General features: G+C 50.8%; 1 protein-coding gene and 3 non-coding genes across 4 annotated transcripts in view; 1 reads left to right on the top strand and 3 right to left on the bottom strand.

Annotated features, from left to right (window-relative positions):
• Window positions 1–2,535: 2,535 nt before the first annotated feature.
• TRNAC-GCA (transfer RNA cysteine (anticodon GCA)) lies at window positions 2,536–2,607 on the bottom strand. The gene has a single exon. It is a non-coding gene; the product is annotated as a tRNA-Cys (tRNA).
• Window positions 2,608–5,668: 3,061 nt separating this feature from the next.
• Window positions 5,669–5,772, bottom strand: LOC148091268 (U6 spliceosomal RNA). The gene has a single exon (XR_015715962.1). It is a non-coding gene; the product is annotated as a U6 spliceosomal RNA (small nuclear RNA).
• Window positions 5,773–8,277: 2,505 nt separating this feature from the next.
• Window positions 8,278–8,349, bottom strand: TRNAC-GCA (transfer RNA cysteine (anticodon GCA)). The gene has a single exon. It is a non-coding gene; the product is annotated as a tRNA-Cys (tRNA).
• Window positions 8,350–9,106: 757 nt separating this feature from the next.
• The window catches only part of LASP1 (LIM and SH3 protein 1), a 39,744-nt gene continuing 26,422 nt past the window's right edge, over window positions 9,107–22,428 (top strand). The window contains exons 1-2 of the mRNA XM_016202292.2: window positions 9,107–9,297; window positions 16,085–16,179. Coding sequence (XP_016057778.1) covers window positions 9,229–9,297; window positions 16,085–16,179 — 164 coding nt within the window. The 5' untranslated portion in view covers window positions 9,107–9,228. The remainder of the gene's footprint in view (window positions 9,298–16,084; window positions 16,180–22,428) is intronic.

Genomic DNA, 22,428 nt, shown 5'->3' with positions numbered 1-22,428 from the left:
TGATTTCTCAGATCTTGGCTTAAATGTCTTTTTTTAGAGAAATCTTCCCTGACCCCCATACTAGGTCAGATCCCATAAACTCTCTTAACACACTGTATTTTTCCTTCATACTATTCATTACAAGTTAAAAATATATATTTGATGATTATTTGTTGAATGACCACCCTCAACTGGTTATAATTAGCCTATAAGCTCCATCAGGGCTGGGTCCATATCTTTTTTGTTCAACAGTATATCCCTAGCATTTAGCATAGGGCCTGACTCAATAAATACATGTTGAATGATTGCCGAACAAATGAAGTCTACCTTAATGTTCCCATGTATCAGCATCCTTGCATGAAGAAGTTTTCATTAATCTACAGCATTAGAAATATTTGGAAATGTAGTATTTCTTATAAAGCTACATTCGTTCAACTTAAAGGACTGCCTAATTTCCTGGGATTATCTTCTTTAATCTTTATTGGTGTTAAAAATGTTCCTTTCAATCCTATAAAAACTTTTCACCCATTTCAGTGGTCTGTGAAAACCAAAGGTCTGGGAAAGGATCAGTCTCTATTTCCTCTTCCTGCATTCATACATTCCTTAAAGACGTGTAATCTAGTTTATAGCCTCACTACATGACTGAAGATATATTAGAAATTATATATACTGAAATTGTACTAAAAGGTCACCGTGATCTACTTGTTTTCAAAACCCAAGGACAAAAAACAGAACCAAGAAAAACCCAAGGACACTCCTTCGTCTTTATTTTACACTCAGACTATTCCCATCTTCTTAACACTTCACTCATGGTTTCCATTATGCTAATCGTAATAGAAGTTACTATTTATGAAGTGTTAATAAGTGCCAGTCACTGAGTTTAGCATTTTATAGGAATATGCCTTCTTGGGTTCTCCCAACAACCCTGTGATGTAAGTATTATTATTCTCATTTTACAGATGAGAAAACTGAGCAGTAGGTCAAGCCATGAGTACAGGATCACACAGACCATGAAAGGCAGAGCTGGAATGCCACCCGAGCTGGTGAATTCCAAAGCATAGGTTCTAAGTCACTATGCTATCCTGCTCTTCCTCTTCCCTCATTGTTTTTCTCTGGGCGATAACACCCACCCAATAACTTCAATTCCTGCCTATATGCTGATCGCTCTCCAGTCTGTATCTCCAGCCCAGACATTTCTGTTTAGCTGGAGCCAGTACAGATTGTCCCAGATTTAAAATGGTCCAACTTAAGATTTTTTGACTTTACAATGGTACAAAAGTGATACGCATTCAGTGGAAAACATACTTTGAATTTTGAATTTTGATATTTTGCTGGGCTATCGATATGCAGTATGATGCTCCAGGGATGCTGGGCAATGGTAGCAAGCCACAGCTTCCAGTAAGCCATGTGATCATGAGGGGGAACAACCATACTCTGCAACTGTAGTATTAAATGCATTTTTTACTTACAATATTTTCAACTTATGATGGGTTTATCAGGAGGTAACCCCATTGTAAGTGGAGGAGCATCTGCATATGAACTGATGATTGGGACACTTCACCCTCCAGGCGCTTCAAACCCAACCTGTCCAAAACAGAAATCATAATTTTCTCAGAAAACATGCTTTTCTGCCCGTATTAGTTTTCTTGGTTGGTGCTACCACCAGTGTCTCAACCAGAAAACAGGGACACAAGTCATTCTCCTCTTCTCCCAGGTTCACAGGCCTAATCAGCAAGGTCTGCTGACTTGACTCTACTTCCTAAGTTTTTCTATCCAAAGGTCTGCCTTTTAGAAGCTATTGCAACAGTCTCGAAATTGTTTGACCACAATCTCCCACTGCTTAAAACCCTGAGCTGGCCTTCTAGTGCTTATAAAGCCCAAGATCCTTAGCACAGCACTAGAGACTTTCCTGAAATGACTTACCTTCTCCCTGGCCTCGTCTCTTGTCATCTTGCCTCATACACTTCATACTTGAACAATACCAAACTGCTTAGGATCGATGGACTCTTTCTTGCTTTCCTCACTATTTATTCTTCAAAACTCCATTCAAATGTTATCTTTTTCCTGTGCCATCTCACAACCCCAACATTCTCTGCCCTGAGCCACCTCTTTACTTAGAACGGTGGTTCTCAAATATTTTCACCTGAAGGTTGCCTTGCATTCTTAAATTATCAAGGACCCCCAAAAGTTTTGTTTTATATAGGTTATATCTATTGACATTCACCAGATTAGAAATTAAAATTGTGAATGTTTAATTGTTAGTTCATTTAAGATAATAAGCCTGAAAAACATTTTCCAAAACAATTTAATGAAAGTCCATTTAATATCTAGCTTAAGACAGCTGGGTTTTCATGTTTCTACATTTAATCAATTGTCCCTTGAAAGCTCCACTTATAAGAACTACAGACCTAAAGGACATCTGAGGGGTTGTGGGTAATCACATTGTACAGTGCTCCTTTTGTTTGCAAGTACCACAGGTCACAGAATGGGCTGGTTAGCATTACCTTTATTTCCTCACCATCTTGGTTGTTGGTAAGACTTAAAAGTGAGACCACCAGGGGGCACCCGGATTTGAACCGGGGACCTCTTGATCTGCAGTCAAATGCTCTACCCCTGAGCTATACCCCCTCTGCTGGGAAGGGTGAGATTACAGCTTAATTGTAATGTTGACTGACCAGACCTGTCTCAGCTGATTAACAGTAGGTCAGTATTTATGACCAACTGCTTCAGGTTTCCCGGAGTGATACTAAAGAACTAAAAAGATTACAGAGGCAATAAGGACCCAAGGGCTGGGAGAAGAGAGCAAAGTCCACTTTGTCCCGTGCTTGAAGGTGCTGTGGGTGTGTGCGATGGGAGTCCTCTCCTGTATTAACTACAGCCTTTTCTGCCTCTGGCACCTGGGAATTCTTAAAGATTAATTTCTATGCTGCCTGCAACCTGAGTTTCAGCCCAGGACTCTGCACGCGAGAGGAAGTGCTTCCCTTGTCTTTCCCAAGACCCTCTCTGCTCCTGTACCAGAGGCGCCTCTATTGTTTCCATTCTCTCAGCATCTTCAGTCACTTCCTCCTCTTCCTTGGCTCCTTCAAATATCAACAGGCTTCCCCTAAATTAAAAAAAAAATCCTTCCCTTAACCGTGATTGCCTGTGCATTTCTTCTTTCTCACTACCAATTTTAAAGAAAGTCTGTACTTCATTTTTCTCATTGTCAACTCTCTGTCCCCGCAGTTCTGCTACTCTCTGTATTTGCTTTGACTGTCACTTATTTTTCTCCCCTGGGTGTGTATATATATTGTTTCACCAACTAGACTGCACGTTTTTTGAGGGTAGGATCATGTTGCATTTTTTTTTTTTGTATTCCTCATAATAGCTGGTGCGGTGTATGTTTCACTTTAAGCCTTGGGTTGTACTTGCAGGCCAAGACACAATCCTAATTAAGCTCAACAATCTGATTCCACCAAACCTGCACCCAAAGCTGCTGAATGTTGTTGGAGGAAGGCTTACAAGTTCGTGTCACTCCAGCCTCTCCGTGTAGCACTCCTTTATCACTGGCTGACTACGTTCACTTTCCCACCCTCCAAAGTGACTACTTCACATACTTCCCCTGTCTCAAACCTTTCGCACCTTGTCTCCCCTCCCCACTCTCTTATCTGAAGAGTTTGGCTCTTCCTTTTTGGAGAAAATGAGAATCAGTCAGAAGCAGTGTTATATTGGTACATGGCTAACAAACGGTTCTGGCGGACCTGATTTCCCAAGGTGCAAATACTCCCACCAGCCGATTTTAAGCTACCAAAGAGAAGTCAACTGGCTTTTAAAATTCCTGAAAATTTAACCATTGGTTCGCACTGGATGGTATGAGCTGAATCTAGCACACACTGGAATCAACTACTTCCTTCACCACCTACTAAGTATACACTGATGACTCCCAAAATTTTATTTCCAACCTGGACCTCTCCCTGAATTCCAGAATTAACTGGATCTCCCACTGCATACTAACATCTCTTAGAGGGCTATGGAGCACTTCGAACTTAACATGTTGACCCCATCCTAGAATGTGAAGTCCATGAGGATAGGAAGCTGTACTTCATTACGTTCTCTGCAAGTGTTTTAAAAAGAAACCCTTAAGCCCTGGCCGGTGTGGCTCAGTTGGTTGGGGGTCTTTCTGTTCACTGAACGGTTGCTGGTTTCATTCCCGGTCAGGGCACATTCTGCAGTTGCGGGTTGAATTCCTGGTAGGGGGCGTGCGGAAGACAGCTGATGGATGTTTCACTCTCACATGGATGCTTCTCTCTCTCTCTTCCTCTCCCTTTCTCTAAAAATCAATAAAAAATATTTAAAAATAAATAAAAAGAAACTCTTGATTTTTTTCTAATTGTACTTCTTTCCCAGTCTTCTTTATTTCGGGAAATTACATCACCATCCACCCAGATAGTAAAGATAAAAAAATAAAAGAGTCATTCTCAATTCCGTTTATCCCTTCATCTTCCCCAAGCCATCCAACGTTCAGGAAGCACGTGGCTCCCCTGCCTGATGCTGGCACTCCTCTCCGGCTCTGCTGAATCGTGGCCTACCACGTCCCAAACCGGTGGTCAGTATGCGACCTTACACGATAAAAGGGACTTTGCAAATGTGATTAAGTTAAGGATCTCGAGATGGGGAGATTATCCTGGATTATCTGGGTAAACTCAATGTAATCATAAGGGTCCTAATAAGAGAGAGGCAGGAAGATCAGAATCAGAGACAGAGGGAAGATGTAAGCGTGGAAACGGAGATCAGAGGGTGAGAAGATGCTACCTACCCTACTGGCTTTGCGGATGGAGGAAAGGACCATGAGTCAAAAAGTACAGGAGGCCTCTAGAAGCTACAAAAGTCAAGGAAGCTGATTCTGTCCTAAAGCCTCCAGAAGGACTGCAGGCACAGTAAAGTTGCCTTTGAAATTCTGACTTCCAGAACTATAAAATAATACATTTGTGTTGTTTTAGCAAATAAGTTTGTGGTAATTTGTTATAGCAGCAATTTGAAACTAATATACATCACTGTAGTTTAAGACATCACCACCATCTCTCACTTGCATTGTTGCGATAGCATCCTAACCTGTCTCTCTGTGTCCCCTCTTTTTCTTTTCTTTTATTGTAATGAGAACACTTAACATGAGATCTACCCTCTTAACAGATGTTTAAATGTATAATGCAACACTGTTAACTATAGGCACAGTGTTGTACAGCAGATCTCTAGAACTTATTCATCTTGCATAATTAAAACTTTATACCCATTGGCTAGCAACTACCCATTTCTCTCTCTTCATCCCTGGCAAGCACCATTCTGAAACTCTGCCTCTATAAATTTGACCACTTTAGATACCTCATATAAGTGCAATAATGCAGTATTTGTCCTTCTATGATCGGTTTATTTCACTCTGCATAATGTGCCATGTTGTCACATTTTGCAAGATTTTCTTCTTTTTAAGGCTGAATAATATTCTAGTGTATGTACTCTCTATGTCTATTTTGGACTTCGTATAAATCTTTTTTTTTTTTTGATGGAAGATTATTTAATTCTTCAAGAATCTAAAAGCAGACCAAATGTGTTTTGCTGTGAATACTTTGTAGTGACAAAGGGAAGCAGGGATTGGGTTTAAATTTTTAAATAAAAGGATCAATACACTGATCAAAAGGTAAAGAAGGCAAGAATAAAAAATATGGAATGCCTCATGAATTTCCATGTCATCCTTGCGCAGGGGCCATGATAATCTTTGTATTGTTCCAATTTCAGTGTCTGTGCTGCCGAAGTGAGCGCCTATAAATCTTTCCCCCAGGAGTGTGGGTGACGGTTTCAAATCCCTCTGCTCAAAGCTGTCCATTGCTGGCTTTTCATCCATTTAGAGTAAAATCCAAACTCCTTGTCCTGGCCCTCAAGGCCCTCTCAGGCCCTCTCCAGCTCTCTCGAATCTCCCTCTGCTTGTCCACCCTCCCCCGGCCACTCTGGCCCTAGGGTCTTTGCAGCAGCCTGCACAGAAAGGTCTTCCATGGTTCTCCAACATGAAATAGCCCCCCTCATAACGTCCTAAAGCAGTATCTTAATTTTTTGAAATTTATTTTAACATTTCCCTTATCACTACTGGGCATTTCCTTGTATTCACCTGTACATTTGTTTCTAGTCTGTTGGTGACGAGTCAGAGCCTTCGTGTCTTTCTTTGGAAAGTATGTTCCATACGCAGAGTAGGGCACATGGTAGTTGCTCAAGCCAGGGAAAGTCTCCAAGTGATGTGTTTGTACTCCTTTTAGAGAGACCGGGGAAGGATTCCCTATCCGGTTTTGCAAGAGATTGTTCTCTCCCTTCTGAGAGTACACAGGTAGGTAGGATCCTGGATAAAGAATTTAGCCTAGAGGCCCTGGCTGGGTAACTCAGTCGGTTAGAGCATCATATACACAAAGGTTGAGGGTTTGATCCCTGGTGAGGGCACATATAAGAATCAACCAATGAGTGCATAAGTAAGTGGAACAACAAATCCATGTTTCTCTTTCTCTCCCCGGCCCCCCAAATCAGTAAATAAAAAATTAAAAAAAAATTAACTTAGAAAAGGTGGATTGGTACCTAAGTTCACTTTTTCAAAGAGCCATATTTTCAGGTGGTCTTTTAATTTTGTCCCTCATCATAAGTGAATTCAATATCATTTAACCTAATTTTGAAGAAATAAACAATTTCAGTACAAAAAACTTAGGATTGGTATAAGAAGAATTTATCAAATACTTACCAACAAGGGGGCACAGTTCAGTGGTTAGAGCACTTGATTGCAGATCAAGAGGTCTCCAGTTCAAATCTAGGTGCCCTCTTACCTGTCCCCCACCTTTTCTCACAGTCATCCAATGTACTGCTTCCAAGCTTCCTGGCCCCCTCAGTAGAGAGATAGCCCACCTCCACTCTCAGTAGGTGGAAAGGAAACTCTTCCCATCTCTCAGACTGCCCGAGACCTATTGGTCCTGGAGCTGGGTGGGGCAATATGATTTTTGCCTTGCTTATACTCTCATCTGGAAGACTAAGAGAATGAATCCAAAGTTCAGTAGGTTTCTATGACTGCAAAGCTCAACACATAGACACAAGATAAAATGAAATGTGGACAGCTTTCTCCATATTAGCTCAAAGACAAGCCTTAGGCCTGATTACCTACAGGGGTAAGTTTGAGGCCTAGTGTTCAGGAAAGGGGTGAAAATTGGTCATACCTAGGGTATGGGCTTTGCACCAGGACAACAGCCCTGCCCACATCCAGCCTCAGACGCATCTCACAGTAATGGGAGCCATAGGGAAAAATGCACTGGAGTATTCCCCTGGGGCCTTGAGGAATGACACAACCAGATTCCGGGTTTAAAATATCGCAGATGCCCTCTGACCCAAGAAGCACGCCTCTCCCTTTTTCCTTTATTTTTCCTTTTTTAGGGCAAAAACCTACTTGGAGGGGCGGCCCTTACTCCCTTCAGATTTACTGTTTTCTTCTGACTCAGCATTGATACTGTAAGTGAACCAACCAACAAATATCTGTCCTTACCTTTAGGTTATGAAATTCTGCCCTCAGGAAACTTATGAAACAACTTGGAAAAATGGCTTTGTATTCCTAGTTTAGTGGTTCTCAAAGTGTGGTCCCCTGACCAGCAGCATCAGCATCACCTAGGAACTTGTCAGAAATGCAGATTATTTGTATTCCACTCCAGGTCTACAGAAAGGGAAACCCGGGGTGTTTTAACAAGCCCTCCAGGTAATTCTGAGGCACACTCAAGTTTGAGAACCACTGCATTAGTTTATGTCAGTTTGTGTTAGGAGGTAGCTTTATTTTTGTAGATCCAAATGAGTGTATGGGTGTGCACGGGGCATTTTAACGTTCCCAAAAGTGCTTTGACTCTCTGCCTGTGTTATGAGCAAGCAAGAGGGAAGGGTGAACCCAGCACGTTCACGTCGCCGGTAATAAAGAAAGTTGAAGTTGGAGAAAGGCTGTGTCTGTGGGTTTCTTCCTCTTGACCCACCCACACCCCCATCGGAGACCGAATACCAACTTGGGGTAGTAACTTTGTCCTCGTGGCCGCGGAAATCCTGACGCTTCTGGCGCCCGCCACTGTGATGCGCAGTGGCTTACCTGACTTCCTCCTCCTGCTAGGTACAAAGCAAAACCGAAAGCTTTCCTCTAGGGCTGGAAAATGAGGAAGGGTTTTTTGAAAAATCGTTTCATTTTTCTTTGCAGATAGGACCCAGTGTTAAAATAAGAGCCAAGAAAGATGGAACTAGGTCAGTTATAAGGAAGAAAAACCACCAAGGGGGCACCCGGATTTGAACCAGGGACCTCTTGATCTGCAGTCAAATGCTCTACCACTGAGCTATACCCCCCGCGCCGCTCCTGCGCCTGGAGATAGTTCTTTGGGTGCTAGGACACTGTTACACCGAGGGTAGGCAGTAAGAATTAGGAGAAAAGACCAAAGGAAGCAAGGGGGTCAAGCGGAAAGTGGAAAGTGCCCGAATCCGGGGAACCCCAGAAACGCTGCACGGCAGAGGCCCGGGGAGGGAAGAGCTAGTCAGGGCTGCGAGGCGCTGAGAACAGGCGGGAGGGACGGGTCCCGCCCAACAAAAGTGGGAAAGGAGAGGAGGGAGAAGGGAGGCTAACTGCGGTGTGGGGCAGGGGGTTCCCGTTCCTTCCGCAGGTTCCTGCCGGGTTCCGACGGGTACAAAGGAAAGTCCCCGAATCTGGTGAATCTGGTGAGGCGTTCGGGAGTGTTCCAACCCCACCCTGGACGGATGCGAGAGGTTTGCCCGCCTCCCGCAGCCCGGGCGCCCTAGATATCCAGCCAGACCGGCTCCGTGGCGCCTTCAGCGCGGGAAGGGCTCTGGGCAAAGCCGGGGTCTCTGCAGGGCGCCTCCAGCTTGGGAGCGCCAGGGCGCCAGGAGCCCTGGGTCTCACCTAGGCTCGCGCCCCAGGCCCATAACCCTGCCCTGCCCCGAACCCGCCTCCGCGCAGCCCCCGGTCTCCCGGGAAGCGCGCCTGGCCGCGCGCGCCCCTGCCCGCGCCCGCGGCGCGTCCCCGCCCCGCGCAGCCCCTCCTCCCCGCTGTGTTTATTAGGGGAAGGAGGGCGGAGGCGGAGGCCAGTTCCCCAGCTCTCGCCGCCGCCGCCGCCCGTGTAGTTGCAGCCGCGGCAGTCTCCCGCCAGCTCGCCCCGGGGGAAGAGAACGCGCGCGAGCTCGGGCGTCCCCGCCCCAGCCTTTCCCGGAGCCATGAATCCCAATTGCGCCCGGTGCGGCAAGATCGTGTACCCCACGGAGAAGGTGAACTGTCTGGATAAGGTGAGCCCCGGGACCCGGAGACGCGTCTCTGCCATTCCCGACCAGTGCTCCAGATTGGGAGAAGAGAGAGGAGCCGGGTCTATGCCGCCTCATCCCCGCGATCCCGGGAGGGAGGGAGGGAAGGCGGTGTCATGGGGTGTTGGAGACAGACCCCAGCCTGGAAACCGGGAGATCCGAGGCGAGGCAAGGAGTCCACGCGTGTCGGGCAGCCACTGTTGGAGAAGAGTCGGCTCTATGCCCCGGGGTTGGGAGAACGGAAGAGGGGTAGGGAAGCCAGGCCACGGGGTGGGGGCTGGGGGAAGGTTAGGGGTGCAGTCCCACCCCCTAGGCCGGGGAGAGTGAGAGAGACTGCCGCTCCCTCTCCCCGCCGCCCGGAGCGCCAAGTAGGCGGAAGCGCGGGGCTCGGGGGGGAGGGGGCGACGGGGGGGGCGGGGCAGAGGCTGGGGGGCCCCGCGAAACTGTCCGCTCTGGCCGCGAGCGGCTGGGCTTCCCGGCCTGGACACGGGTTGGGGGCTATCGGCCGGCGGATGTTGCATCTGGTGAACTGGGCTGCGGAGAGGGACCTGAGCCCCACCGCGAGACCTCCCTTTTTGGACGATCTGTAGTCCCCTTGGTGGCTCAGCAGTTAACAGACCCCGGGTTAATGGTCGCTTCCCAGCCCCCACCTCAAATTAGAGGCCGACTCGCGGTGCTGGGCTGCCGAGTCCGAGCGGGGCGGGGTCGGGTGCTGGAGTAGGGTGGGTGGGGGGCGCTTCGCAGAGATCTCCTGAAATTGTGCTCAGAGCTAGAGACCGGCTTGTAGAACAAAGAGCTAACTTTTCAAAGCAGGTTTACCCAATGGAGGGTGGGGTTGGCCGAGTTCAGGGGAAGGCAAGAGAAGGGGGAGGTGTTTGGGGGGAGGGGAGGGTGGCCTTCTGGAAATTCACTGTCCCCTGGGGTCCCTTACGATTCGTGCCCCCCACCCATGCTGGACTGGTTCATCTGGTTGCCATTATACTTTCGGAGGGGTGGTGGTGGTGGAGAGTCGAATTGGGTGTTTCCAGCAGTTTGGGGTAGGATCTGGTCCTCTCTTAGGCTCCCTTAGATCCTGAGGCAGAATCTGCCTCTCTTCTGCATCCCTCCCCAGTCTGGAGGAGGGGCCTCTGTGATCTGTCCCCTTCCTCATCGTGCCTTTCACCCACTTCTGAAAGCTGGCCCCAAGTCCAAATACTCCCTCTTTCTTGTCTGAAATGGCAGGGGTGGGAGGTATGGGATGGAAGAGGGGTGCAGAGTTTTAGGGCCAAGTTCATTGCTCACCTGAAGCCATGCTTTGTTTGGGAAAGGGCGGTTCATTGTATACTTGTTCTCTCTCCCTTTCCCCTGGGGGTTGGAGCTTCCTCAGTGACCTTTGGCCTCTGAGTCCGGGTGAGAAAGTGTAGGGTTCCAAGGTTTTGAAATACTTTTGAACTTGTCCTCGGAGGAAGGGGGCATATGGGGCTGCTGCTGTTTCACTGTCTCTCCTGGGCTTGGCCACACAGGAGGAAAGGAAGGCCATATTGTGGACACAAAGGATGTGGGTGCTGACCCTCCCAATGACTATGCCAACCTCTGGAGGGTAGGACTTGAGCTTGGAGGCACTAACTGAAGAACTATTTGTCCTTGCACACTGGTGTTTTTGCCTTTCCCTGGTGGTAGGGATTTTGTTCTCTGTGACTTGAGTTTCTTGAGCTCTCCTTCTCCACAGTCATGAATTGGGAAGAGGACCTGGACATTTTTACCCATATAAGGCAGAAGCAATACAGATGAAGAGATTGCTAGCCCATCCTCATTCCAGGTGGTTTCCCACCAGCTTTATAAATGCTCTAGGCCTCAGTGTTCGATATCTGTCAGATGGGTATGATGTCATTTCCTTGGAGGTGGGGCAGTGCACTAAAATGCCCTGAAGGGGATGTAGTATAGGCTGTGCACTCCCTACCTTTCTGGGATACTCTGTGTAGCCCCACACCTGGCTCCCCTTGTGAAGAACTTTGGTGCTGTGTGTCAGGGGAGGAGGGCAGGAATCCTGCAAGGCACCCTCCCCAGCTAGCTGTTCTTTTGCCCTAGCTGAAGAGGACAGTCAAGTGGGGGTTGCCTTAGGAAGTGGGAATTGGTGATTCCTCTATCCTTTTTAGAGCTTTCCCTATAGGAGGTGGTCCTGGGAAAACCTACCCTGGCCCCCCTGCACTGAGCAGGAAGCCTGGAATATCCAGGTATCAGACCTCTTCCTCCTAACCCCCTCCAGGCAGTAAGGATTGGCACTTCCTACTGGGAACTGGTGCCCCAAGGGCTGACGCCTTCAGAACATTCAGTCCCATAGGCAAGGTTGCTAACCAACTTCCCAAGGCTTTCAGTTTACAATAGGAGAGAGTCAAATTAGACCCACCCTGTTCACTACAATTTCCCTAAGGCACTTAGCCCACAATCTGACCAAAAGCTATATCCTTGGTGTTAACCTTTTCTCCTCCCTGAGCCTAATATCCCAAAGGCTTAGGTGAGAAAAGGCCATGTCACCTCTGATGGCAACCCTGCTCCCAATCTCCCAAAGGCTTAGGTGAGTAAAGGCCATGTCACCTCTGATGGCAACCCTGCCCCCAACCTGCAGTACCCAGTGTGTTCTGCATGCTGAATAAATATGTATTGCTGATGACGGTGTTTGAGGAAGGAGATCGAGATTTCCTTTCCCAGAGGACTTATGGGATTAGATAGAGTTGGAGGAGAAACAGGGTGACCTCATTGGCTTGTTCATTGGACAAATATTTATTGAGTACCTACTTTGTGCCAGGCACTCTGAAGGTTGCCACAAGGCCTTTGGGGAGGGAGAGAGGGGCTATGTCTCAAAATGTTCTCTACATTTTGAAAGTAGATTTTTATCCCAGACCCTGTTAGGAAGCATTTGTTTCTGGGGCCCTGTGTTGTCAAGAATCTCGCCCTGTCCCTCTCCCTGCTTTCCTGGGCTCCTGAAAACAGGTGGAGACATTCATTCTGGAAGAGTAGAGGATTGGTGGGTGCTAGTTTCCCTGGAACCCCCCAGTAGGAGGGCTCTCTGCCTCTGGTTGTCTGAATTGTCCCCTACCCTGCCCTCTCAGTCCCATAGGGGGCAGCAAAATAGGAGACTGGACTGGACACAAAAAGACTAGTCCTTGCAGCTGTGGTGCCCCATTTTCCTAGTGAAAGCTGAGAGTACCCCACAATCACCTTGTGGCCATCCATTCATAGTAGCTATTACGTATTGCGATGTGCCAGGGTCAGTCTTTGCAGCAGCCTCACACAACAGATGTATTTGCTTCTGTAAATGATGAACTCCATTAATGGAAGCTCAGGCAGTTTATGTGGCTCATTCCCCTCTCAGCCAGAGATGGAATTCAAATCTGAAGTTTTTTGTGCTCAGCTCTTCTGCCTGTTATGTTGGCAAAAAAGTATTTACACTGTCTCATTAGCGTCCATATGGTCCTGCCCCTTCCCGACCCTGGCCCGAGGAATGCTTTGGGCCTGGGCCTTTCCAGGAGCTGGGATACTAAGATAATCATCTCCTCCTGGGAATTTGTGGAGATGCAGCCAAGATCGATGACTTTAAGCCAGCTGCCCAGGTGGCCAACTGAACTAGGTTGGTGATCCAACCAGGGTGTGGGCTGGTGTTGCCCCTAGAGAAGGGAGAAACTGTAACCCTGGGCAACAGGAAAGGAGAGGAAGGTCTCATACTCCAACCTTGAGTCATGACCACCCCAGGCAGTCTGGGTGCAGAGGGCAGGATGCCAGGCTGCAGCCACAGTGACCTGAAGTTGGCCGAATCTCTCTCACCCAGAGCTGTGAGCAGCGCTTCCCCAACCTCCACCGTGATTCCAGAGAGATAGGAGCAGGTCCAAGCCACGCCCAAGTGCGGGAGATCTTACTTCTGCCCCATCAGCCTCTGTTTGCCTTTCTGTGGAGTGGGTTTTCTGTGGACTGGGCTTCAACTTTGGAGCTGCAGCAAGGGATACTCAAGGGCAGGGCTGGAGCCTGGGAGATGGGCTGAGAAGACTCTAACAGACAACAGAGGCCTGATTATTTGTGAAAGGGAAACTGTGGGCTTCCAAGGCAGTGGGAAGGATTAGAGTTGTCTGCCCAGAGGTGTACTTTGCTCCCGATCCTGAGTCTCAAGTCTCAGGAATGCTTCTCTGAAATCTCCTTACTGAGGCCTTTAAGAAAGAGGGACAGGGCTTATGGGACAGGGGAAAGAGGCAGACAGAGAGGGTCATTGTGGGGTTTTATTGACTTATTTCCCTGACCATGTTGTTAACCAGACTGATTCAGACAGGAATGGCATTTCCTTGGGGTGCCCAGTCCAGGCTTGGCCCACAGGGGCTGCAGAGGGACTCGCCCTATTCTGTCTTCCCTGCCCTCCACTTTCCTGCTGTAAAGAGGACCCAGTGGCAGGAGCTGCGGATTTTCCTGAACCTTGGAGCCCTCCTCCAGAGAGTGAGGGAAGTGACCTGAAGCAGCTAGCCTGGAGCATGAGTCATCTCATTACTCCTCCCCACATCTGTGGGACCCTGGTTTTAGTTCCACTTTACAGCTGGAGAGAAATGGGCACCATCCTCTGGTATCGGGGCTCCCATTCAAATGGCAGTCAGGAGGAACCCCTGGATTGGGGGTTGGCTCTGTACCCCCAGCCCGATCCGTAGACGCTTGGCTTCATGGCGGGATCCAGGGCATCTGCTAGGGTAGAGGTATCTGTCTCCTTCCCTTTGTCTCCCCCAAATCAATTAGGAGGCAGTCCTAGGACGGTGCGTATTCCTACAGATGTGTGTGTGCGTGTGTGTGTGAAAGTGGGTCATGGTCTGGATTCCAGAGAATGTTTTTCCTGGCAGGCCCCTGCGGGGGTCGAGGGAGGTGGGGGCCCAGGCAAGGGCATGTGCAACTAAGCAGGCTGTGGCCAGCAGACTGGGTGGTGACAGGGCTGGGGCACTCTGCCAGTGCCTCCCAGGTATTGGGAGAGGGAGAGTGGCTCCTACTTTGGGGGCTGACAGGGGCAGGGACTACCCTGTTTTAGTTTTTCTGGTGTGCTGTATGTGTTGGAGTTTTGCACCTTGAGTCTGGGCTGGGCTCTGGCATAGGCCCGGCTGGGGTGGGGGCCAAGCTTAGACCAGCCGTCCCTTTGCTTCCAGACTTCCAGCTGGCCTTCCCAAAACAGTGGTTCCCCTATCACTTCAGTCAGTTCCACCACTGGAGATTCCTTTGGTTCTCCTTGATGGGAAGTACCCTATTAGAGGGTGATTACCTCCCAAATGACCCCATGGTCTCTGGTTGAAGTGGGCCAGGGTAGGGCAGATGGTATCCCAACCTCCCAGCTCCCTTTTTTTTTGTCCCCTCCTCCAAAGTGTCCCAGAAGCACCCTTAGCAAGAAAACACATTTGGAAAAGCACTGCCTTGGGTGAATTCCTTGGCAGATGGCCAAGAACTAGCCCTGTGCTGGTCACCTTCAAACACGTCCCTGGGCCCTTCCCTGGCTTCTGGCCTTCCTTGAGGGGTTGACTGCTGGGAAATGGGGCAGAAACAGGCCAATTGGGTCAGCCAGGCAGCCTGAGTTCTGGGCCCTGAAAGCTGGACTCCTGGTCAGTGCAGATCCCAGGGCCTTGTCCTGGGCTGCCAAGGGCAGGTTTAGATCTCATTCGCATGGGTTTGCCCCAGCATTAACATTTCTTTGGATGAGAAATGTTGCATCCTGTCCCCTTCCCTCCTGTTCCCCCCCATTGGCCATACTGGATTGGCCCTGGTTGCTCTGTTCTGGGTCTCTTGGCTTTGCTGGAGTCTTACCTGTCACTCACTCTCACCCACAGTGTAGCTGTGGCTGGGCACAGTGAAGCCCCACCTGCACCCAACACACACAAACCTCCAGTGTGAGCCTTCGAGCCCTCTTAGCTGAGGTTCATATCTGCTGTGCCCTGCACCTAACATCCGGGTACTTAGAGGTGCCAGGTACTGTGCTGAGGGCTTTGTAGGTGATTTCTAATTGAATCCCCAGCAGTTCCAGAGGGATGAGTATCATTTCCATCCTACAGACCTGGAAGTGGCTTAGAGGTGTGGTCCCCGGCCAAGGTCACATAGCTAGTCAGGGTGGAGCTTTGATGCCCATTCTGGGGGTTCCCTTCCAAGGCTTTTAAGCAGGGTGCTCTCTTACTGAGTGAGGGCTGAGAGAAGGCTGAGGGAGGGAGAAAGGGTGCAGGATCTGTGGTTAGAACTGAAGCACCCACTGCTATCCTCTGGTCGAGTCTCACAGGAAGTGGGAGATGTCAGAGCTGGAGTCCCTGGTGTGGGAGCTAGGAGTGCCTGGGTGCTCAGGGGCTAGGCCCCCTTCTTCTCTTCTCTAGGCATTGTCAAGGCTGAGGAGCTGCCCCTCATGTTCAGCAGCCACCTCTTAGCAACCCTGGTACAGCTTTGCGTAAGCAATGATGCTTCCCCAGCTTGGGGGCAGCGGGAGTGGTCGGGGGAGGTGGGGCTGACCTTTTGGGGACAGCTTACCACTGCTATTACTGCCCTCTTCCCCACTCACCCTATGCTTCTCCCCCTCCTCACAGCTCAAATGGCTGATTGGCTGGGAGGTCGGGGGATGGGACACACACACACTATCATTTAGCTGCCAGAGCCTGTGATCTGAGATGTCCCCAGCTCACCCAAGGTGATTCGTGTTCCGTTCCCCCGGGTGGAGCTGGAGCGCTCCTTCCTAGGGCTTGAGCCCCCTTCCTGAAGTCCTGGTGTCTGACGGGTGTCCTCCCTCTGCCTCTGTCCCCAGTTCTGGCATAAAGCATGCTTCCATTGCGAGACGTGCAAGATGACACTCAACATGAAGAACTACAAGGGCTACGAGAAGAAGCCCTACTGCAATGCGTGAGTCCTGCCTGGGGGGGGGGCACCTCATTCCCTTCTGTTCTAATAACCACAAGGTGACATTGTCCAGTACGTGTCCATCACATTTAGTCCCCACCACATGAAGTAAGGGCCCCTATTCCCATTTCACAGGGAAGGAAATTGAGGCTTAGGGGAAGGGAAGGGACCTTCTCAAGATGACATGTCTAGTGAGAGGCTAACTAGACAAGCACGTTTCTCCCACTGCACCCTGCTGCGAGGGAGGGATCCAGTGTGGTCTTTCAAGAAAAAGTGACCTGCCCTGTTTCTGCCCAGTTGTGTTCTCTGCTTCTCCTTTCCTCATTTCTCTCCCCATAGCAGCAGTTGACTGACTCCGTCTCTCACCTGCCCCCTGCCAGCCTGCCTGGACGCTAGGCTTCGGGGGCTCCTGGCTGCAGCCCTTTCTGGTGTTCATTTCTTGAGAAGCGGGGGCAGCGGGGCGGGATGGCCTGGCCCGGGGCAGAGCTCTTCCATGTCTGGTGAGGGAGGCTGTGGAGACCTCCAGTCTTTTCCAGCGGAGTTGGCTTGGACTCTGTTCCTTCTGCGCTGGGACCTGCAGCCTGGCCTGCTGTAGGGAGGTGGGTAGGGTAGGGTCCCTCATCCCATCCTGTTCCACGGAGTACAACACCTTCCATCTTCAGGGTGACCTTGTCCAGTAACTCAGTGCAAATTCAGGGCAGGACCTCACAGCCACTCTGCCAGGTAGAGACTTCAGAAGGTTGAGTCACTTCAAGTAGGTGGCAAGATCAGTAGTCAAAACAGTTCAGCATCTGACTTGATTCCAGTTTTTTTTGTTTTTTTTTAATTCCCAGTCAAGAGGCTCTTTGCAGCTGAAGTTTACCCAGGAGGGGAATATTGGGACTTATCTAAGAAGGACTGGGGGCCTTGACCCCCTTTGAAAGGCTGCCTCTCCCTTTTTGCACCCCCAACCCCTTGCTAATATCACAGCCTCGTCTCCTTGGTGTTTTTTTCATTCATTAGGTATGTACTGCCCGCCCGCTGCTACATGCTAACCTATGCCAGGTGCTGGGAAAACAGATTTCTGATAAAATCTTACACTCAAGAAGCAACATGTGTATTGTCCCTTCTGGGAGGGCTTGGGGCACTGGGAAGGTTGCCTGGGGTAGAAGGAGGGTCCCTGCTCTTCCTTCAGCTGCTCCTTCTTTTCTATTAGCTTATACTGGTCCTCCCCCCCCCCCAGCCCCTCCCACCCCCCCAAGGGAAATGGGACATTCCTCGAATTCTTAAGGACTCACACAAGCCCTGATTCTCTGCCACTTCCTCCCTCTGTTGGGGAGTGGGGTGGGGTTCTGCAAAGCCAGAGGCTGGGGCAGTTTTAACTCCTTGATTGCTGGACCACTTCAGGCTGGATTCTGGGCACCGAGGCTCCTTTGGGGACAGCTTCTGGCTCTCAGTCCCTCCAGCAGCAACCTGGCTGAGTCCTGAGCCCAGTGGGTGGCAGGGACTGATGCGTCTGAACAGCTCTTCCCTGAGACTGCAGTAGCCTAGAATTCAGTGAGCACTGGGAGCTGGAGAAAGAAATCAGAGGCGTGTCCTTGTTTTCTCAGTATTTTCTCAGCCTAGTGCCAAAGTCCCAGCTTACTTTTCTCACTCTCTTCTGGGGACACTGCAGTAAGTGGGGTGAGGAGTTCCTTGGATTGGTTGGGGGCACTCTAGGGGAGGCAGAAGATGAAATACCCCTCCTTGGGTGCGCTTCCAAGCTGTCTAGGTAGAGGTTTCCTGTCTGACTCCTGGCTGCTGGCCAGAGAAGCACATTGACCCCTCTCCCTTCCCCCAGCCTTTATAGCCTTGGCCTGTGCCATGCCCAGTTGACCTTTGGCCCAGCTCGGTTGGTGCCTGGGTAGGAGGAGACCTGGGGGCTTTGCTCTGCGGTCCAGCAGTGTTTCACTCCAGTGTAGTAGCACCTTGCCCGAGGCATTCACACTTCCTCAGCCAGCTTCTGCTGAGGAGTTGGTCTGTGCCAGCTATCCACACGTGGAAATTCCAGGATAAACCAGATGCAGTCTTGGCCTGCAAGGAGCGCCCTGTAGACTTGTCTGAGCCTCTGTTTCCCTGTGGTTAAAACTTCGTACCCTGGGACGCTGGACCACACCCCAAAGAATATTGAGTACCTGCTGTGTGCCAGGCACTGTGCTGAGTGTTCGCTCTCTTTCCTTCCTGTTTTCTTCCTGCCTCTGGCCCCATCCTCCAGTGACATTCACCTTCTGAATTCTGGGGTGTCCAGGGTATAGCTTTGCCCTGATTCCCATCCTGGTCTTGCTTTGTGGACCAGGCCTGGCCTCCCTCTCAGCAGCACCTCCCATTCAGAACCCAGAGAGGCAGGTGGTCTCTCCTGGCGCTTTGCCAGGGAGTTGGGCCCACCCAGTGAGTGAGTGTGAGTTTGGCATACGGGGAGGCCTCTGCATTTCGCCAGTCTCTGGCTAGTCCCTGAGCCGCGGGATGTCTGTCTTTTCCCGGTGGCATCTCAAGACTAATTTAAGCTCTGGAAAGGGACTGTAAGCAGCAAGAAGGCCTCTTCGATTTCTCTCCTTGCACCAGGCTTGCTTGAGAGCCAGGCATGGGGGAGAATACAGGCCAGAGCTCGCAGCTGGCCTGCTGGGTGGTGGTGCACCCCATGGACATGCTCTCACACACGTGCCTGGGGTGTATCCAGACGCACACGTTGCCGGACGTGGGGCTGGGGAGAAAAGCCAGGGAGGTCGACTGGATAGGCTGCGTCTGTGTTCACACTTCCCAGGCCGCAGCCACCCAGGCACTGCTGTGCTACCGCAAGGTAGAGGCGTGCATGCCTCTGTTTTTGCTCACCAGCCAGCAGTGGGACAACCAGTTAATTGAATTCTTTCTTGAAGCTTCTAGGTAGGTGGGATGAGTCTGCTTCATTTTGGGTAGCGGGATAGTTATACCCTTGGTTATTCGTTTTGTAAACTACATTTTCTGAAAGTGGGGCAGATCTGGCCACACTGCAAACCTGCTGCTTTGTTTTCGTGCAACTAAGAGTCTGGAGGTCAGGACAGGGTGGGGGTGGGGAGAAATGTGCTCTTCTCTCCTTCTTGAGGCCATGACTAAATGGAGGCTGCAGTCCTGGTGTGAAGTTGTAGGCCAGGAGGGGAGCCAGCTTTTGGGGTGTCAAGTGGGGGAGTGGACATGGGCCAGGAAGGAAAGGGGGTGCTCCATTGTTATCCTTTCCCTCTTCACTGACTGCAGATATCAGGGGTCCATCCTTCAGTGTCCTTGAGCTGTGTGGGGAGGGGCTGAGCAGGATGGAGATGTGCCTGGTTCTGGGGAACAAGGGACTGTGGTCCTGCTCCTTCCACCAGGCCTCAGAGAGTGGGGGTGGGCCTGTGCTGGTGGAGCTGGGTGCTCGAAGTATCTCTGCATTCTAGCAAACTCTCAAATCCCAGCTGCTTTTAGGGGATTGGGCAGTAGTGGGCAAATCCAGATCTGGGGCCTGGGGCTTTCCTGCTTTCCCAGAATTTTCTGCCTCTGACTAGGCAAAGTGAGATCCAATGTCTTAGGGAGCCAGGGTAGTACCAGGAGTGGGAGGGGTGTGTGTGCTCTGTGTTTGGGATAGGGGAGGCATGCTCAAAGGGGCATCCACAGTGGCCAGATGCAGCTTCCAGGTAGAACCCACACCTCACTCTCACTCCCAGATCCTTGCACTCGGAGATGTCAGGGCCTCAAGGAACTTCAGGGTTCATAATACCCCCATTTCATAGATGAGGATACTGAGGCCCAGTGTTTCCATGCCTTGCCCAACTTGGCAGAATCATTGCTTTTTATGTATTGCCATCAGGGGCAGTAGCTGGCTTTGATTCTACAGTTTGTCTCCAACCCCTGAGGGCTGGTAAGTTCTTCTTCATGTCTAGCCTTGATCTTTTTAGCTGCTCATTTTTTTCCTCTGGTCAAACAATGCCTCCTTGTTGCTTCCTATCCTCACTACTTCAACCCTTAGGCCTAGGGGACTGGTGAGAAACTGGGTTAGAAGGGAGCCCTCCCTGCCTCCCATGGGCAGTGTTCCCAGCAGGGGATCAGCAGCAACTTCCAGAGGCAGGATGTTGGGAACTGCCCCCCCTTTTGATAAAACCAAAGGCTCCTTGTTGCTTTTGTTGATGTATTTTTGTTCCTCCTTGAACAAAAAGCTGTGGTTTTTTAATGAGTCTGAGGCTGGAAGAGGGGGCATGCAGAAGGGGGCGCTGGGCTTTCAGGCTCTCTGGTCTGTTTTTCTTCTGCCTCTAGGACATAACTAATGGCAGGATTGGGAGTGGGGCTGTGTCCTACAAGCTGCCCCTGTCCCCAATAAGCACAGAAGCAGGAGCCCAGCAGCTTCTCAGCATCCTCCCTGTCCTCACAGGAGGCTCAGAGGTCCTCAGGGATAACCCCTCTCCTGGGGCAGAGGCCCCTTTTCCTGCATCCCCACAGGTCATTGTTTGGACTCTTGAGACACCTGCTTAAAAAACTTATAAGGGGAAAGTGGCTTTTGACTAGGGGTAGCTAAGAGACCCCAGAGGGTCTCTCATCATAGCCAAGCTTGGAAACAGGTTGGGTTGGAAAGATAAATTACTTTGTTCTTCGCCCACCCTGCCAAGCACATGTTTCCCCAGAGGTCTGAGAGGTGGGGGTGGACGGGTCCACCTGAGAGAGCCCTGTCTGCTTGCCTTTAGCTGGTGAGTAGCTGTGGTGGAGGGGAAAGCGCATTGGGCAAGGTCTCCCTCCTTGACACTGAGCCTCAGTTTCTTTCTCTATAAAATGGGCACGTTGATAACACTGCCTTTTCTAGTCTATAGCCTTGTGGCAGATTTCAAGAGGGCATGTACACGGCTTACAGTCTATCAAGAAATCTCTCTGTGCCTGTAAGTTCCCTTGGAGGCCTTGGCCGCTCCTGAGAGCTGCCTGTTTTCCCGGCCGCTGCCCTGTTCTTGCCCTCGTGGACCCTTCCCCTGTCCTCCAGACTTCCTGTCCTGCCCTGTGCTCTCTCCATGCCTCTCTTCCCCGGAGCAGCTGATCCTGCTACGGAGGGTGGGGAGGGGCATTGCAGAGGACCCACTGCTTGGAATGATTAACAGGGAGGCTGGCCCGAAGGGACAAAGAGCAGCTGTGCTCTGGCCCCAGCTCCAGGCCAGGGTTAGGACGCCTGGTTCTCCGCATGCTGGCCCTCTTGTTCCCTCACCATGGCCCAGTCTGTTGCTGGGGCTGGGGTTCCAGTGGGGTCACTCGCTGGGGGCGGGTGGCCCCTCTTCTGTCTCAGTGCCCACAATGGCAGACACACACATCCATTCATCTCAACTGGGATGTGAGGGTAGTGGGTGGGCAGAGCTTAAACCTGAGGACAGAGAGGGAGGGAAAAGGTAAAAGTCCCAGCAATTGTTTCTGGAAGGAGGTCAGATCAGTCGGGGCCCTTTCCAGGGCAGTCATGCTGGCGGGGGAGGGGCACAGCACGGATGCTGCTGCGTCCACCCCTCGAAAGGCAAATCCCTGGCCCCTGTCCTCCTCGGCTAAATTGTCTGCAAGGATCCTGCAGACACAGTCTCCTGGTTTTGTCCTCATGGGTCCTCTGCAGTCGAGGACACCCTCGCTGTCTGTCTCCTCCCCACCCCCACAGACCCTGCCTCTGTCTGCTCTCCCTGCTCTCCCGCCTGGAGCTGAGGATGAGGTTGCCATGGGAACCTGAAGCGCAGTGAGCAGAGGAAGGGATAGGCAGGGTTGTCAAACCAGGGCTGGGGGCTGTGGGGAGGGGACAGGGTTGACCCAGCAGGGGGAATATAGCTCAAACTACATGTCTGCCTGCCTTCCTCGGGGCTGGGGTTGGGTTTTAGGAGGCGAGGGTAAGAGACTGGGACGCTGCAGCTCTTTTTAAATCTAGTTAATCTGATGCAGGATTAAAATCCCTTTCCTTCCCCTGCCACATTAAGCCGAGTCCACATGTAGGCTGGTTACCCCTTCCCTTCCAAAGGGGTTAGTGCTCTGGCTGTGGGAGGGCTGAGATCTGGGTGTCATATGACTCCAAAGAGGGGATGAGATACCCGCCAACCCCACCCACAGGTACTTGCTGCATGTTGGGGGCGCTCCTGAAATCCCTGGTGGCGTGTAGGGGGTGCAGGAGGTGTGTGAACGTGGTCTGTAATGAGCGCTGGTGTGGACCTGCTGACCTCGGTGTCTAGGAGACGCGTGTCGCTGCAGAAGGCTCATCTGTACCTGTATTGTGTGTGAGGA

The sequence above is a fragment of the Miniopterus natalensis genome, chromosome 17, assembly GCF_054644295.1.
Source record: "Miniopterus natalensis isolate mMinNat1 chromosome 17, mMinNat1.hap1, whole genome shotgun sequence".
Lineage (NCBI taxonomy): Eukaryota > Metazoa > Chordata > Mammalia > Chiroptera > Miniopteridae > Miniopterus > Miniopterus natalensis.
The sequence above is the reverse complement of the archived record's forward strand: the minus strand, read 5'-3'. Positions and strand labels throughout refer to the sequence as shown.